This window comes from Xyrauchen texanus, chromosome 48, assembly GCF_025860055.1.
Source record: "Xyrauchen texanus isolate HMW12.3.18 chromosome 48, RBS_HiC_50CHRs, whole genome shotgun sequence".
Taxonomy (NCBI): domain Eukaryota; kingdom Metazoa; phylum Chordata; class Actinopteri; order Cypriniformes; family Catostomidae; genus Xyrauchen; species Xyrauchen texanus.
Genome location: NC_068323.1, coordinates 24,179,401 through 24,197,669, shown reverse-complemented (window position 1 = coordinate 24,197,669; position 18,269 = coordinate 24,179,401). Strand labels below are relative to the sequence as shown.

The 18,269-nt window shown below is 37.1% G+C and overlaps 1 protein-coding gene across 1 annotated transcript in view; it reads right to left on the bottom strand.

The window, feature by feature from the left end:
- LOC127639837 (inactive tyrosine-protein kinase 7-like) overlaps positions 1-17,882 on the bottom strand; it is a 54,044-nt gene extending 36,162 nt beyond the window's left edge. The window contains exon 1 of the mRNA XM_052122110.1: positions 17,577-17,882. Within this exon, the coding sequence (XP_051978070.1) occupies positions 17,577-17,652 (76 nt within the window). The 5' untranslated portion in view covers positions 17,653-17,882. The remainder of the gene's footprint in view (positions 1-17,576) is intronic.
- Between the last annotated feature and the right edge of the window lie 387 nt (positions 17,883-18,269).

Sequence of the window (18,269 nt, the reverse complement as noted above, 5' to 3'; positions counted from 1 at the left end):
TTAGACAAGTAAGGGATAATGTACAGTCAAATGGTTTTTAGAGCAAAATAAAGCCTGACAGGATTAAGGACTATATTATTGTATCCTGACCCTGACATATTGAGAGATTATCATATTGCCAGGTCCCTGCTGATTTCCATTATAAACTCCATATTTTAGACAGCAATTCTCTGTTCAAAACACATTTAAGGCACAACATGAACCACATTTAGCTAAACAGCATGCTGCGGAGGATACTTTAGTAAATGGATCGAGTAGTAAATTTATGTTTCCATGCCATTTAGGTCATATGAAAAGAGGATCATGGTAAACTTACAAAATGAACACTGTGGGCGTGCAGTGCTGTAATTTCATAGCTACTCCACATATTGTGCAGCCCACAGATTTTGAGACAGCTGAGGTTAGAAGGCAAGGATGCATGAACATCCCCTCATCATTCAGTGCTGATAAACTCCACCTGTCCTCTTAAAACAAGCCTTTTAATTGGGCTGTTAAAGTGAACCAAGGCCATGAGAAAGGTGCACCGAGACGTCGACCCATCAGTGATGTGATCACTTTTTTGGATATTTTATTTTACACTTCTGTTAACATACCAAGCTGGCAGAGTTCATGGCCAATGACAATAATCTCAAAATGTCAAAATTTTTATCGGATTAAATAGCCTGTGGATACCATCGGTAAACCACTACTTAGTACACAAGAGTACAGTTTTGGAAATCCTAAGAAAAGACCATATATACAGTCTCAACGATGAGCATGTTTACATGCGTAATCTTATACTGATTATACTTAAGCCAACAACGTATTAGGTCATGTAATATCAAACGGTTTAAGCAAAAACCATTTGGCATATGTATGTTATTGCCTATTATCCTGATTTCGATCTGCATGTAAACACCTTTACCAACATTATTACCGGTTTATCCAAAGAGTGCAAGTATTTGTTTTGATGTCAAAAGAAGAAAATAACCCATTAACTTTAAGTCTCATGTATACGTGATTTTCTTATATTGTTCTTGAAATGTTTTGAATAAGCTGATTTTTGGCATAGCGTTATTAGCGTATTGGTGCTCATTAAAATGTAAAAAGCAATTGCTACTCAAAGACAAGGAAACTTAATGCAAAAAAGGGCTGTGTAGCCATGAGCATTTACAGACATAATTGGTGTCTAGATGTTTCCCTCCCAAAGGGAAACCAGATATCAATGGCTGTTGGCTCTAAACTGCCTGGTCCAAAACAGGGAGATTTGCAAGGTGCTCCATCACCCATTAAATAGGTAGGAGATTCATTTCATGCTGGAAGCTAGCTGTTTTTGCAGCTGTTCTCCAAATCACAGTCGTCCTATTCTGCTCGGATATGGCCCAACAGGTGTCGCTCCATCCATGAGAAGCAGCTTTCATTTTGCAGCATGTCTTGATGCATGCATGGGCACTCGCAGTATGGGGTGGGGTTAATGAAATAGTCACAGTAAATACAGTCTGATTAGGGTTGGGTTGGCTGGTGGAGGTGCCAGGCGCCAAGATGGAATTATTTACAGAACATTAGAAACCCATGGTGCTGATTTGGGATTCATTATTTATGTACAATTATTTGCAGTTATTGATGGACACAGTATCTTAAGAGACAAGAATTATAAACAGACTTGAGTGTGACAACAACATTTTAAGTTAAAACAAATGTGGAAAAATATACAGTCATAGTGAGGCAGATTTATCATCGAAATCTTGAAACAGTGGCTTTACGATTGCATTTGTGTTATTGCAATTAGGTTGCCTACACACTGGAGAAAGTTCTGAATTCTGATGAGTGTTTGACCGAAAGGAATTCATAATATTGCTTTTGAGGTTATGGAAAGAATCGGGTCAGTTTGAAATCAAGCAGAAATTCAAACTGACCTCAAAATCTACACTTTGCATGGATTGTTAGGCAATAGTTTGCTGTGAAGACTGTACCAATGCAGGCTCTGCAAAAATGCACACCGACCTCACGTCAAGGCTGCCATTTAGATTAGGACCATCAGAGTCCATTTCAGCTTTGGTTGCACTTTCCAAAGCCTTGCACTTTTCCTCTATGTCCTTGCAATGTACCGTTCCTATTTAAATCAATACATTGACAGCATTCTCTGAGGAAGGCTATAGTAGGCCTAAACGTAGTTTGCAGATGTATTTGCCCATGAGTTCAATGTGTTTTTCTATTGGTCTTGACCTGTTGACCTACTGGATCATTGTTTCCCAATTCTGGTCCTGAAGTATCATATAATAGCAAAAATTGTACCTTGACAAAAAAAAGTGTACATATTAGCACCATCAGTGGGTGTATATTTGAGGGTTTTGCCTCAGTTGCAAGCTGTTGTAGCCCTATTGGTCCAATCTTTGCACATTTTCAGTCAAGGAAGACATCCAAAATGTGCAGTCTTGCAGGATCTCCAAGAGCAAGATAAAGAAACACTGATCTAGGTCTTCAAAGATGTTCGGAAAACATTCTACTGTCTTGAGTGTCTTAAGATGGATTCACCCATACTTGGTTTATGTATGGGGAAAATTATCCTTGAATGTTTTGTCCGATGTAGCCCTCAGCAATCATTGAGTGCTGAAACCCATTACACAGTTTGTCACTGTGCTCCATTCACTGTTCACTGCTATTCACGAGAAGGACTGAAAGGTCATACTGAGCCTGCACACTTGTGGAAACCCAACACCTTACATCATTAGCAGGACAAGTGGCCTTACATGCAAAAGAAAAGGACAGTGTTTATATGTGTGGTGATGGGTGGTGGGATAGAGGGGGTCTAATGCAGTGGAGCCCTGAGAATAACAAGAGGCATGTTTATAGACACTATACAGGCAGTCACAAGGGCGGCTCAAGTTCTTACAACATTTGAGGGATACATTTTGTCTCTCTAAGGTAAAACCCTTAAGCTTCTGTGAGCCACAATCAATATATGATGAACTGCAGCATGTTTCAGAAAGCTCTTATCTGGCAAAAGGCAAGCGGGGGTCAACTTTAATCTTTTTACCTTCCAAGTAATGAATAATTCAACTGGGGGTGGTTAACGATAGTCAACTTGTCATCCAACATGTTACAGTTACGGCAAGGGATGACACCATAACGATACTGGTATCGGGTCCGATACCACGCTCATGTACTGGTACTCGTAAAAATGCTCCGATACCAAAAACCGATCCTATCTGACGTACAAATGTCATTGTGTAAACATTCAGCCCACAAATTAAAATTACGTTATGTCCTTGTGAGATTATTTAACTGCAAAAGCTGTGATTTAATGAGATAAGTATATAGTTTGCATGTAATTCAAAAGTGAGATTTCACGTTGTAGCGTGAGGCACATACAGGAGTGCATACTTATTTAATTAAATAGCAGCCTTTTGCCAGAGATGTTATAGTACTGAGATAACAACCTTCGTGGTTCTATCATTGGAAAGAGTGTAACGGCTGTAACAGTCCAATAGCATTTTACGACAATTTTACTGAAGCTTTACAAGTGAATGGAGAGAGTCGTAAACGACACCTTCCGGTCGAAAAATTGTCCGGGACTTCTTTTATAAAACCACAATTTTATCATATTAAACTACACATAGTTCATTCCAAAATAATTGTTTAGTGAAATACATGTTAAAGATTAGCGGACATACAATTTTGAACCGTTTCCTCACAAAATAATTAATTCAGCATTGTGAAGCATCTCCTCCACAGGCATGCATTCAAAAAGAACATCCTCTTGTCTCTTTCCCAGTGTACCACCATTGAATGATTATGGAATGGCTGCATTATGCTAATCTATGCTAGTAGGCTTCCCTATCACAAAGGCTTTGCTTTTGTGGTTTAATGATCACTTTGAGACACGTAGCGACTAGTGATGCACCGATACCACTTTTTCTCTTCCGATATCTGAAGTCTCAGTATCGGCTGATACCGATCCAATACAAGTGTTGTTGTTCATTTTAGAATATCTTTACATTATTGTGTGGAACTAATTGAGTGTACTCTTTTAATAAGTAAAGAAACACAAACCTCTAACTACACATTATTTCAATATAAATTTATAGCTTAAGAAAAACTTTATTGTTAACTAGTCTACAGGATAATGTTGCAGCTCAATTCCAGTTGTGCTGCAATTCCAGTATAAGTCATCAGTAGAAAAGAAGCAGTTTTCTTTGCAAAATTGTTTCAACTTGTATCTGGACTTTAAAGGATTCAGATTTTTTATTGGAAGCCATTTAAATTCAGTGCTGTGAAAAAGTATTTGCCCCATACTGATTTTCATACTGAGTTTGTGTTTTTAAATTGTTCCAAAAATTCTAACTAAATCTAACAATCAACTGCGATCTGAGTAAACACAAAACACAGTTTTTAAATAAGAATATTATTTATTGAAGCAAAACAAGTTATCCAATACCAACTGGGCCTGTGTGGAAAAAGTATTTGACCCCTTAGTTACTAAATCCCCAAATCTATAAAACTGCATTCATAATGTGGTTCAGCTGGACAAGACACACCCAGGCCTGATTACTGCCAGCCCTGTACAATCAAATCAAAACCTAAACAGAACTTTTTCAGCAACATGAATTTGGCTAAAAGCTCTCACGGTTGAAAGAAATTCCAGAAATTAGAAAAAAGGTGATTAAAATACATCAGTCTGTGAAGGGTAACAAAGCTATTTCTAAGGCTCTGGGACACCAAAAAAATAAATCACGGTGAGAGCCATTATCTCCAAATGGAGAGAAATTGGCACAGTAGTGAACCTTCCCAGAAGTGGCCAACCTTCAAATATTCATCCAAGAGCACAGCGACAACTCAACTAAGAAGTCACAAAAAAGCCAAGGACAACATCCAAGCAACTGCAGACCTCTCTCGCATCAATAAAGGTCACTGTTCATGACTCCACATCAGAAAGACACTAGCCAAAAATGCCATCCATAGAAGAGTGGCGAGTGCTAACCCAGAAGAACATTAAGGCTTGTCTGAATTTTGCTAAAACACACCCTGATGATCCTCAAAGCTTTTGGGAGAATGTTCTGTGGACTGATGAGTCCAAAGTGGAACTGTTTGGAAGACAGGAATCCTTTTACTTCTGCTGTAAATCAAACAAAAAAATTTGACAAAAAGAACTTCATACCTACAGTCAAGCATGGTGATGGTAGTGTGATGGTGTTGGGATACTTTGCTGCTTCAGGGCCAGGGTGACTTGCAATAGTTGAAGGAAACATGAATTCTGCTCTCTATCAGAAAATCCTATAGGAGAGCGTCCAGTCATCAGTGCATGAGTTAAAGCTCAAGCGCTGGATTATGCAGCCAGACAATGATCCAAAACATAAATGGATTTTCCAGTACAGTGAAAATTTGGGGAAACTTACAAAACTCTTCTCTTGAACCGTAGAGCCAATTGACTTGACATTTGGTACCCATGTGTAGAACTGATGTCTTTCAATTTAGGAGTAAGTCCACCTCTGAATGGCTCAAAAGAAGTTTTGGAGTGACCTAGTCAAAGTCCTGACTTGAACCCAATTGAGATGCTGTAGCAGGACCTTAAACGGGCAGTTCATGCTCGAAATCCCTCCAATGAAAGCAGTTCTGCAAAGAAGAGTGGGCCAAAATTCCACCACAGCATTGTGAAAGACTGATCTCCAGTAATCAGAAGCATTTGGTTGCAGTTGTTGCTGCTAAAGCTATTAAGTTTAAGGGGGGCGGCACCAGTGAAGGTTTATCTATGTTTGGTAAACACAGTTTACCAAAAATTACATAAAGAACTGTAAAGACAGTAGATCATATGACTCATTTGCATTTTATTCAAACGTAAGCACACACAACCTGCAGCTGCTATACATGGCTATTATACACAATATTTGAGCGCTAAACATTACCAACATCTCAGATGTAGATGATCAATAGTTTGGTTCACTTATAATATGCATTTAGAACAGCACCGGGGGTGCATTTTTTACCAGAAACTGAATAAAAAGTAAATTAAACTACTGTAAACTTGCCTACAAACAGACACAGCAAGGACTTCCTGGAGAGTTCAGAATGTCAAAATAAAAGCTTGAGGGTTTAAAAGTTAAAGGTGCACAATTGAAATATATTACTGTTGTAATTTAAAACTCTAAAAGTCAATAATATTAGTAATAACAATATTTAAGTTGTTATATTTTTAAAAAAATATACAAAAATGAGATCTGAAGTCCAGATACAAGTAGAACAAATTTTGCAACGAAAAATGGCTGGTAATTGTATTATACCGAACCATGCTCAGAACTGTCCGACATGATGGTGGCAAGTCGTTTCATACAACCTCTCCAGGAGGTCCCTGAACAATACAATTTTGGACGTCTTCGTAATCAAACCCAGCTGATTCAACTCATCATCTCATTAGAAGAGTGTAGTAGAGAATGTACTGTTGGGGGTCCCCCAGGACATGTTTTGGGACCTCTGTTACATATTTTAGTTTTTCTATACTTAGTGGCGTTTTTTGCAGTTTACATGTTGAAACACTCAAAAAAGTTCCTTCCTCATCTATTCAACATCTTACAGAATTTTTTGTCACTGTTTCCTTTGGCTTGCCCACTGGGCAATTATTTTCTTTTCTTCTTATTTTCTGAAAAGCTTTTGGTAAAATATGTATTGCAAAAACACTATACACATAAAATGCAACTAAACTGAACAATAGTTAATCTAGTTAATGTATGATGGGGCAGCACCAACTAGGCTAATTGCACGTGACAAAAAAATAAATGCCAATACTCAATTAACATGAAAATACATTAGCCAATCATAACAGAGCTAATACAAAATATACAAGTTAAAGATAAATTAGCAAAAACAATCCGTTTAGTTGTAAGCCTCGGACACTTCTAGCCGCAACTGAGTTTTGACAAAAATTACATTTCACATTTACATTTTAAATTTGTTCAACATCTGACCTCTCAAATCCAAGCCATTTCCAAATCACTGAAGAAACACTAGAGTCTTTTACACAAGGTCATCCTGATGTGAAGAGCCTTCAGTCTCCATGTTGTTAACCTACTTTAGAGTCATTTGGAGAGCACACATGTGGGCAACTGATCAGATTTGTGGTGGCATCAAGCAGGGGGTCTGCACATTTTTTGATACTGGTGATTTGACATTGTGTCTAACTATAGTGATTGTGAATATTCTTATGTAAACCCTCAAATCCTTAATTTAAAAAATGAAAATGGTGTCAAAACATTCATTCACATTAATAGACCAAAAAAATAAAATAAAAGGCTTTTCAGAAAGAGGGTTGGGAAACACTCAATTATGATTGTATTTGGTGCAAGCAAGCTTGACTACTGTTTTAATAGGACTTCAGGGTTACTTTTTTGGTTGTCCGGATCCTTAATCCATTGAAGGTCCCTATTCGAAGGACTAGTGCTCCCTGACATTAGGTAAATTTGTGTTTTACAGACCTTAACTCTATTCGGACAGTAATTGTTTCTCAGGGTGACATCTGTAGAGGAACATTTCCATGGCTCCTCTGTGATAAAACTCAAGCATCCGAATGCCTATTAGTTCACAGTGGATGAGAGTTCTGCAATCGTACAAAATTCGGGAATTTGTTTCTCACATGGTCAGTCAAATGTAATGTTTGTAATAGGGGTTGCACCATCTATTTGACCAATTGCCTAGTTCTGCCATGAGTCAACACGTTGCGTCCGTGCCTACTAGTCGTGGATGACATGATTTCAGTTGTTTGTTCCATATGGTGATAGTGGAGGAAAATTCTTCAGTCTACAAACTGCTTCCTGTGTATTTTGTGCAAATACATTTAAAAATATAGGCTATGCAAATATATTTGGAATTACACTAAGGTGCAAAGAGTCAACACAGAGCGCTTTGCTCATGCTTTTGTGTTTCATTTCAGTTGTGCTATTTCTCTTTCTTTCACACTCACTCAAACATTCAAAAACTCACAAACCCAAGCACATTTGGCAGAGAGAGAAGCCCCACATATACTAAGAACAATTGAAAAAACAAAGTGTGAAACATATCGGGAAAAAATGTTTGGTCAACACAACAACTTTTTCGCTTTTACTACAACATAAGAACCCACTCTCACTGCGTAGTAACTTTACTAATGTGATTACTATCCAACATTTCTCTGATACATGCCTCCATTGAATACACACATTTCACTGAATCTTGTCAAATAGTAACCATATGGCTTTTGGATTGATTCCTGCTTTAAAACTCTTCATGAATTACCACACAAACTTTTCCCAAAAATAAAAATATGTAGGTAATTCTACCGGAAATTTTCTCGCTGGTAGTGGGAGAAAAACACTTACAATTTAGATTCAAACTACAATAAAATCACTCACTACCTCCTGTAAAAGCTGGAATTACCTCATGTCCCCAAGCAAAACAATTACCGTCCAAATAGATCTATACTTTGTGCTTTTAATCCTGTCCTGACCAAACATGTCTGCGTTTTTCTCGCACAACCTCGGTAAAAATGACCAAGCGGACAGTATTGTCTGATTTGCGGTACATATTATTTATGTGAATCTTCTGCAATACCCAACTAAATTTCTTATTGGGACGCCTTTTATTTTGGACGTGGACCTTTTTTGCCAACGTTCCCAATCCCGCCCTGAGTACATGAAATCACAGAGGCCTTTTAGAAAACGAATCCGATCCGAATAAGGCTCACAACAATAAATAGGACAAGAAACACACTACATTCGGCAAACAGCTGTTTAATTAACTGCAAGGGCAAACATGACTCACTAAAAACTCATTGTGGGAATGTGGAACAGTCCTGGGGGTCGTGGCTCACTACAGAGAGTCTACAGGAAGTCTAGCAGCCTCCCATAACCATCTACGTGTTTACAGTGTGAGACGTGGAATTTGATGCAATTAACCATTCCCCATTACAACAGGATCATTTGTGGTGGAATATGGTGCGATATTCACACACATGCAATGCTGCACTCAAACTTTAAACAGTGAGATCGTCTGATGATGTGATTCTGAGACAGAATGGAGCCCCATTACAAACAGATCATCCAGAATAAAACAATGAGATAAACTAAAAATCTCAAACTATTGTTAGGATTAAACAAAACTTGTTCCCTTGAGAAGGTCAAACTAAACATGAACTTTTTCATTAAATATGAACAAAATAAGGCATAAGTGCCATTCATTAATTGTTCAAAGATTGACGTGTGTATTAGAGGGTAGAAACCAGTGTAAAGTACAAAAGTACCACTGGAGAAATCCACACACATTTGTTTCATTAAATATCATCTGGTTGGCTTTGTGGTGAAGGAGGGAGATTCTAAATTCAGAATGGGGGGAGGGCACCAGTGACGGTAATGTAAAGCATATGCACTTTCAATGTAATCACTCTCGTTCTCGTATCAAAACTAAAGAACCACTCGACATGATACCACTCAACTGCACACAGGCTCAAACCCCTCAGTTGAACTTCTCTTCTATAAAAGTCTTACTGGTATCACACATTTGATGGATCTTTGACTGGCACAAAGCATATTGCGCTGCGTTGTGCTATTTTTCTCTGAATCTGGAACATGGTTTTAAAACATCCGTCAATCCTCCATTAATCAAAATGCTGGTCGTCATTCTGACAGATAAAAACAAGCAAGAAACTCAGCTTAAACCATCTTTACAAGGTATATCTGTTATGCAGCTTCATTCTCTCTCGGTCTCTGTGAGAGAGCGAGGGCACTTTTAATGCAAAATTATCTAATGTGCCTCTTTTTAAAGTACTTTGCATATGTGATAAGCTGCATTAGGGAGATTTTAAGTTTATAAATTTGGGTGTTAGATCAGCTGTCACTCGCACATAATTTTTACTGGCAAATGTTTGCACTGAGGAGCCCTGCATCTACATAGAATGGTGTTTTTAAAGGAAAATTCATTATTTTCACACTTCAATAGTATCACAAATAAAAACATTTAAAAGGGAATCCCATGAAGAAATGTCCCATTGTAAAACATCTTAATTAGTGCTGGGCAAAAACAATTACCAATATCGTGATTTAATGTGATTTCATTTGGTCATTAAGATTCATGAAGAGCGCATCATTACAGTAATTCACAATCCTTCAGGGCTGCACAATTACTCAAAATAACATCCAAATGGCGAGTTGTTCATATGCGATTATTAATCCACAAAAGGCTGTGATTTAAAGACAGATAAAAGGGGTCTGTGATGCGCTGATCGGTGTGCACGTGCATGGCGGCGCTCTCAGATCAGTTCACATGAATTGTGAAATCAAAGTAATGCAGGTTCAAGCATTCGCACAATTCCAAACATTAGTAAGAGTCACAAGTTATTATACAAATCTTCAAATGCAGCACAGAATAACAGAAAAGTAGATTACAGCATTTCAGGAAAAGCAGAACATTGCAAAAGGTCAAACACGTTCCCTTGTCTGTATCAAAATAAAAGCCCCCAGGTGAAGCTGAAGTAAATACGACAGATATATTACTTTTGTATAACGCAAATCTAAATCAAAGACACGGAATCACTCCGCTCTACTAGTTCAAACCTTACACAGTCTCAAAAACTAAATAATCTGCACACCTTTTTCTGACTTTATTTACATTTCATTTTATATCTCACAGAACAGGAGAACACAGCCTCATGGCTTTCCTCAGTGTCTATAACTCCAATCTAATAATCAGAATAATAATGATAATTCAGTATTATATTATAATAATCAACCTGTCGTGTCCCACAGTAGTAACTTAGTATTATGAAATGTTCAACTGGGGTTTCAAAAATAGTCAGTGAAGGAATAAATAAAACATATGAAGGTAAATAAGGCTTTTTATTGAGCTACTATGTCATCATTGTATATGAAATCTAAATATAAGTGCGCATATCAATGAAAATCATCGAAGTTCATTCTCCCTTTTGTTTATTTAGTGAAAAACTAATTATTTTTTAATAGATTTTCATTTAATGTCTTTAAAATACTGAATCTACTTGGATACAATGGCTTTTTGGTTGAAATGCCAAAAAATAAATAAAAGAAAAACACTTTTGAGTCATTTCAGAGAAAATATATAATTATTGAGATATTGAAAATCGTCAATAGGCTGAAAAATATAGAGATATAATTTTTTAAGACATAATCGCCCAGCCCTAATCTTAATGGACCAAAAAATCTGCTTCATTGTCTTTATTTTTTTCCATCGCATTTGGGGTGAAATATGACCTGGCATGTTTTTTTTGTGAGATTTGCCCAAAAATCAACCATAACTCATTCAATATTACTAGCAAAGAACAGTTCATTACGGTTTATGGTTTAGTAAAAAAATAAAAAATAAATCTCTTTGTGGCATCACATACAGTTGATAGGAAACTTTCACATATGCTGTATGCATCATGACCAGATAATAATTTGGTCAAACAAATTTTCCTGATGATGGAATTATTTAATTATGGTTTTGGATTAAATCACTGGCTTGTGACAGACCACTGGAGAATCCTTGTAAGATTTGGCAAAACCTGATTTACAGTAAAACATGAGAGCAGACAGCTGGTTCTTCTGCTTCACTGGGTTTCAGTGGATGGGTGGAACAACATTAGGACAACAGGTAAAGAACTGTGAAAACAAGGTGAAGTGTATAATGTCTGCAGCAAGAGAACTGCAATCTATTTGTTTGAGCGCCCGACTGGGCCAGCGTAACGACACTGGCTCAACCAATGGGGTAAATTTAGGATGGGACTAGGTCGCACTATACAAATAATCATTATATTGCTTATAATTTTTTTTTGCATTAAATTGCCTAAATCTCAGTCTTTGATGAAAGTGCTTTCATTATACTTTTCATTATTTACTTTTAAATAAATGTACTTTTCAGTTTTTGAGTCACATGTTTTTATTCATTTGTGTTGCGACTATGTGAAAAATATTTGTCATTCATCTATTTCTGAAACTGGGCAGGGATTTACATTTCCCATCATGCTTTGCCTGGATTGATTTGAGGAAGTAGATTTTGTGTTATTTTAATGTATTTCTATGCTAAATGAAAAAAGTGGTTTGTTAGTGTTTAATGTTCTGTTTATGTTGGGATATAGAGGAGTTTCTGTCATGTTGTATTTTTTTAGAAGGTTATCGTTGTGAAGAAGAGTAGAGCTAATAGTTAGGCCTCTGATAGGAAAATGACTACTGACAGAGGTTATTGCTCTAATCATGAGGTACATACTGAAAGATCAGTAAACAATCAGAAGCACCACACTTGTCATCTGTAAAAAAAAAAAAAAGAGATAAATGATATGCTAAGGTGTATTGTTGAGGTTAACTCAATTCGTTTAGGTTTTTGCAACACAAAAGCATGTGAGTGGAGCCTACATTTTAATTTCATATTAAGCAAACACATTTTCATTGTGTGGAACCAACGTCCATAATTGACTTAAGTTAAAGAAAAAAAAATAATTAACAAATAATAAAAAAAAAAAATCAGGGCAAAATTTATATTCTGTAATACAATTTTTGTAAAAATAAAGTAACTAGAAATATGATTGTAATGGATAAAGGATGGGCAAGGAGGCGGGAACCGGCAGAACAGTCAATATAACTTAAATTACACAAAAAAACTTAAACATAACATAAAAACACACACAGCAGCCGCGTATGTCTCGCTCTCGAACTGGCGCCTCCGGCTCATCTTTATCCCCCTCCCAGCTAATTAGGTTACTCCGCGCCAACCATGCACCATCACGGCCAGGCCACGCCCTCCTCCTCGTCACAGTGATTACTTTTCCCATTAAGTAATCAGAAATGTAATCCGCTTATAATTTTAGATAATTAGTTATTTGTAGTGGATTACTATTTTCGGTAACTTACAACTCTGTAATATATATATATATATATAAATAAAATATAACCCACCCCATTCCTCCATACAAAAATGTTCACTAATGAGCTATAAAAATGCTTAAATTGTAAATTGTTAAATTTCTAGGCAGACAAACTTCTAGTTATGTGTCACTGAAACTGACAAAGTCCATCTCTTGTATCCTTTACCAGGTTTACTGGTTTTTACAAAATCATGACAGGATATTACTGTACACAGAAAAGGTCAGTAAGTGATTTAATCACACCATTGTAAACAGTATTATAAAGATATTTCCATACACTGTTATAAAGTCTTGTATAAACACTGTTTTTTATTGTTCATTGGGTTGCCCGTTTTTTTTCCATTATAAGTAAATTCCGGTAACCAAAAATATATTTTTTTTTAAACTGAGAGACGAGTCAAAATGATTTTCTGTGGCAATAGACATGCCACAAATGCTATCGTTACAGCTTGTATTGAACTTATGCTGAACCCAGAACCCTCCATTAACTTTGAGTTCCATTATTTTGGATGGATTAATTCAGATCTTAAACATGTTCCTTTTAGATCTTTCAGGTCTAACTGAACTCTTTGATAAAAGTCTTGCATTTTAACTGTGAGCTAATGATCATATGAGCAAAGCATTATCATAAAACCAGCCAAGCTCACATTTCTGGAAAGGACTCCAAGATAAACGCGCCTCCACTTTTATGCCAAGTCCACTGCATTTCATCACCGCCATTCAGAGTGGCAGAATGCAGCAGAGAATGTGACGGTAAGATATCACAGCGGCTGTCGTTACAGAAGTTAATTAAGGAGCTGTCAGCTGCCCCCCACCCATTTTCATATGGCCGTATGCCAAACATGGAGACGTTTAATCAGCCTCAAATCCTGTTGGGACATGCTTTGACACGATCTTCGCTGAGTTTATTCGAGGTGATCGAGGCAGCATTTCATATTTCTTTTGGGCTGAAAATAATGTTTTAATGAGATTCATATCACTTGCAAACAAAGGGTCAATGAGTGACATTACAAAGCGCTCCAACTCCATAAACTTCCTGTAAATCCATATGTGATCTCAACAACAGGGAGGATTTTAAATTAAAGACATGCTTCGACACACCATTCTGTGATTGTTCTGTCACATGTGGCCACATGTGTAAGCAGCTGTACTGTCCATCAGCACATCTCCAGTGGAGCTGACCTCTCTCCTTCCCTTTCAAATGAAAGATTTAAAAATGTAACCCGCAACAACAGGTGGCTATGCCACAACTGAGAAAAGGCCATTCATGATGACCTGACCACTTAAATATTATTCATGACCTTAGTGCACTTGAAGTATGTGGATGCTTAGCTTTAGCATGATAACAAGAACCATTAGGGGGAAAAAACAACAACAGTTCACCGTGGATGGTAGAGGTCGACAATACCGGATTTGGCTGATACCGATTACTACGATAGTGAAAAAGACCAATTACTGATTAATCAGCCGATAGTTTTTAAAATCACTTTATTGGATATAAAATAAAAACTACCAGCATCCATCACCGTGGATTTTTGCAGATGACGACAATTCTGAAAAGCAATTATCGGCATAGATTAATCGGTTAAACCAATATATCAGTCGACGTCTAGTGGATGGGTCATATATAGTGGTGGGTGATAGGCCTTTAAAAAAGAGAGAAATTATATTTTGCATAAAGAAAACAAACCCTGTTTGGGACCATTAAGATTTTTTGCATTGTGGAGCTGTAAACTACAATTGTTAGTATACATCATGGAAGTATTCATTGTACAGGGGCCACATCCACACCAATCAGTTTTTGTTGAAACTCAGTTTTCGGCTTCCCAACTTCACTTTTTCCAAAATGTACAGAAATGGAGACGTGAACATAGCAACATTTTTCATGAATGCATTTTCAAACGAAAACAGTGTGGATGTGGCCTAAATGTAATTTCTTTATTCTAATAAAAAAAAAAAAATGTTTTATTGTTGTATTATGAGATTTTTTTTTACAATAATGAGTTGATTAATTTTCATGGAAAACTTGTCCTAAAAGTGCAAACTATAACTCATAGGAATGTTGATAACAATTTCAAATAAGCTACATTCAGATTTTGCCAATAAAAATAAAAAATAAATAAAATTAAGTACTTTTTGTAAATCGCTCAGCAAACAAGAATCAATTTGAAGCTTTAAATATAAAAGTACGGCTAAAGTTGAAGAAGCACCTGTCAATCAACCGTAAACTATAAATTATATTTTTATACGCAACAAAAGAATTGCGAATACTTTATTTAGCAATTTTGACAAAATAACTTTCAGACTCCTCAAAACTGTTTACCATTAAGTTATCTTTTGACAAAATTATTTGACTCAGTTGAGGTGTTGAAAAGAGATCAAACATTAGTATTGGCCGATAAAAGCAGTTAACTGCACTTTCAGACACTGGCCAATTGTTTTAAAACAGCTTAATCTAAAAAAGGACAAACTTTAGAATTAGAATTCAATAAGTGAAGAACATTCAACCACCAAAACTATCAGTAACGCTATGACAGGTGTTGCTCTAAATAATCTGATGACACAAAATTTGTATCGGTTCATCCATAGTCTTAAACCTCATTCATAATTTATGAGGTATTGTTTTGGCGTTTCTCCTTTTGAGTGACATTTAAAAAGACCATGAAATAAATGCAAAATCAAATGCTTAATGCAAATAAACTGACAAGCATCAAATCAAATATACTAAAACAAAACAACAGGTAAAATACATGTAAACCATACCCTAATATACAAATAGTCATGAGATAACTGCCAAGTCACACCTCAGCATTGCAGAGTCCATGATTAGCATAATAAAGCCAGGAGATAGCTCCCCTACATCCTCGACATCAAGCAGGGCCCTCAAGTACCTGTGAAATGTTTCTGTATGACAGCATTTATCTTTGAAGTCTTCATGCAAATGCCTCAGTATCTTCAATGGACCCTGAGGCCATCGCCCACTCAAACAATGACCACTTTTATCTCAAAAGGCAATTTTAACGCATCCAATTGGGAATTTCTCTTATAAGATGTCTAACTTTATGGACCACAACAGAGAAACTTCAGGTCTAACAATCTACAATACCTCCTCAACACTCCCTGCAAATAAACCACAAGTTTCATATTCGTAGTACTCATACTCAAGTAATCATAGATGTGATTGTTCAGGACTCCTAGAGAAGGCCATAGAGCAGGGGTTCTCCCCAATTTGGCATGCCCAATTCCCAACAGGCTCCAAGTCCGTGTGGTGGCATAGTGACTCGCCTAAATCTGGGTGGTGGAGGACAAATCTCAGTTGCCTCCGCGTCTGAGGCCGTCAACCCACGCATCTTATCACGTGCCTTGTTGAGCACGTTACTGCGGAGACCTAGTGCATGTGGAGGCCTCAACCTATTCTCCATGGCAACCACATTATAGCAACCGGAAGCTAATCCAACATGACTCTACCCACCCTAGCAACTGGGCCAATTGGTTGCTTAGGAAGCCAGACTGAGAGTCCCTCAGCACACCCTGGATTCAAAGTCACCACTCCAGGTGTGGTAGTCAACATCTGTACTCGCTGAGCTAACCAGGCCCCCACAGATATTGAGGAATTAAGTAGGGGGGCGTTCATCAAAAAAAGCTTGAGAACCACTGCCATATAGGAACATGTATGCTTAAATCAAGTTAAAGTACACTTTTCAATTGAGGACAGTCTCTTACATTACCCGTTTATACACATTTAAGCTATTCTTTAGCTAGCTCTCTGCTTTTATCTTCATTTTCTTTCTCTGGAGCTTGCAGAATTAACATTTCTCTGTCAGAAATGACTGTAACATGCTGTATTATTGTGCGTTTCATGAATAAACTTGGACTCAAGCAAAGTCCAGTTAATATTCAAGTGGTTTGGCTTCATGTAATTGATATTCAGGTCATGTTTTACCTCAGTGATAGACGTTCTTCATGAAGTTCACTCAAGTTCACAATAAGTTTCTACATAATTTATATATTTGCATACAGCCTATTTCTTTGATCTTGGGCTCCTTTTACAAACTAGCATGCCAATTTCAAAGGCCTCCGCAGCGTTTACTGTACTTCACTTTGAGTCAGTGGGTTGACTTAATCATTCATTCACCGACAAACACGAGTCTTCAGGAGTTTGGTTGTAACAATGTTGAAGATTCACTTTCAAAACGGAAAAATAAAGCAGCCACTTAAAACAATGAGGGATTTTATAGCCTGATACCATTGGAGAACCGTAGAAAGTTTCTCAAATTTAACTTATTTTCAAGAAACTTTAATGAAGAAAAAAAAAAACTAATAGATTCATGTAGCCAAGTCAAGAACCGTGTACAGCCAAAAACGATTCTTTATCAGAAGGGTGCTTGAGGGTTCGCTCAACCGAAGAATAACTAAAGATATTTTATTTTGATAAGTGTACGCTTTGAAATAGATGATTAGAACACAACAAACGGAAAGCTTCGGTAAAGCTCGTGCAAAAGTTTCGAGATACCAGTCGTAAAGCAGCTTTGATAGTCGCGTGCACATCCACGTATAAACGCTTAATACGTTTGGAAAACACGGACAACAAAGCGAATATGAAGTTTCAGTGCTAAAACTACAAACATGTTTCATGTGTTGCATTGTATCAAATATGGCACGTAAAGCAGCACTCATGGAGGGATGGATCCATTCTTCTTACCTTCACACATGAGAGTACACACTAGGAAAACGGCGTTTAAAAGTTCGCATTCGTGTTTTCTGGTCCATAAAGCCATGTTTGATGTAGAAAACTCGATGGTTGTAAAATTAAAGGCTCGAAAGTTCAACTATGTGCAAAGACTGAAATTAAGGTATGTTGTGTACGCATTAAAATCCAGTTCCCTTCAGGATTTCTCCTTCTTTTGGCTGTGGATGTGTCAAGTTCTCCATACTGAATTAATCAGAAAACTCCTCGAAATAGAGACAAAGAGCCCCGCTGCCGCTGTGCTGTATGCCGAGCTGGGGGTTTGTATGAGGGAGCAGGAGTCGAGTTTCTCCCTCCTGTGGGAGTGGATGGATGGGTGGGCTTTACTGGGGGGGAAAGGTGAGGTGATTCGCTATGATGTACGTGGTTTCACTCAGTTTAACCCAAAGTCTCTAATTCGTTTTAATCTCAATCATTTTTAGAGCTTTAAATAGCTGCATAGGTAACACAAGTGTTCAAAATTAGCAACTGATCTCTAATATCATGATTTTTGTGTACTCTACGCCCTCTATTGGCCGGACTGTTCGACTTTTACAGCAGTCTGGCTGGTGCTGAGGCGCACTTATAAAAAATAATTTATTTATTTATTTTTATAAACAAATGAAAACAGATCGTTTTAATGATAGTAATGCTATTATAAATACACTT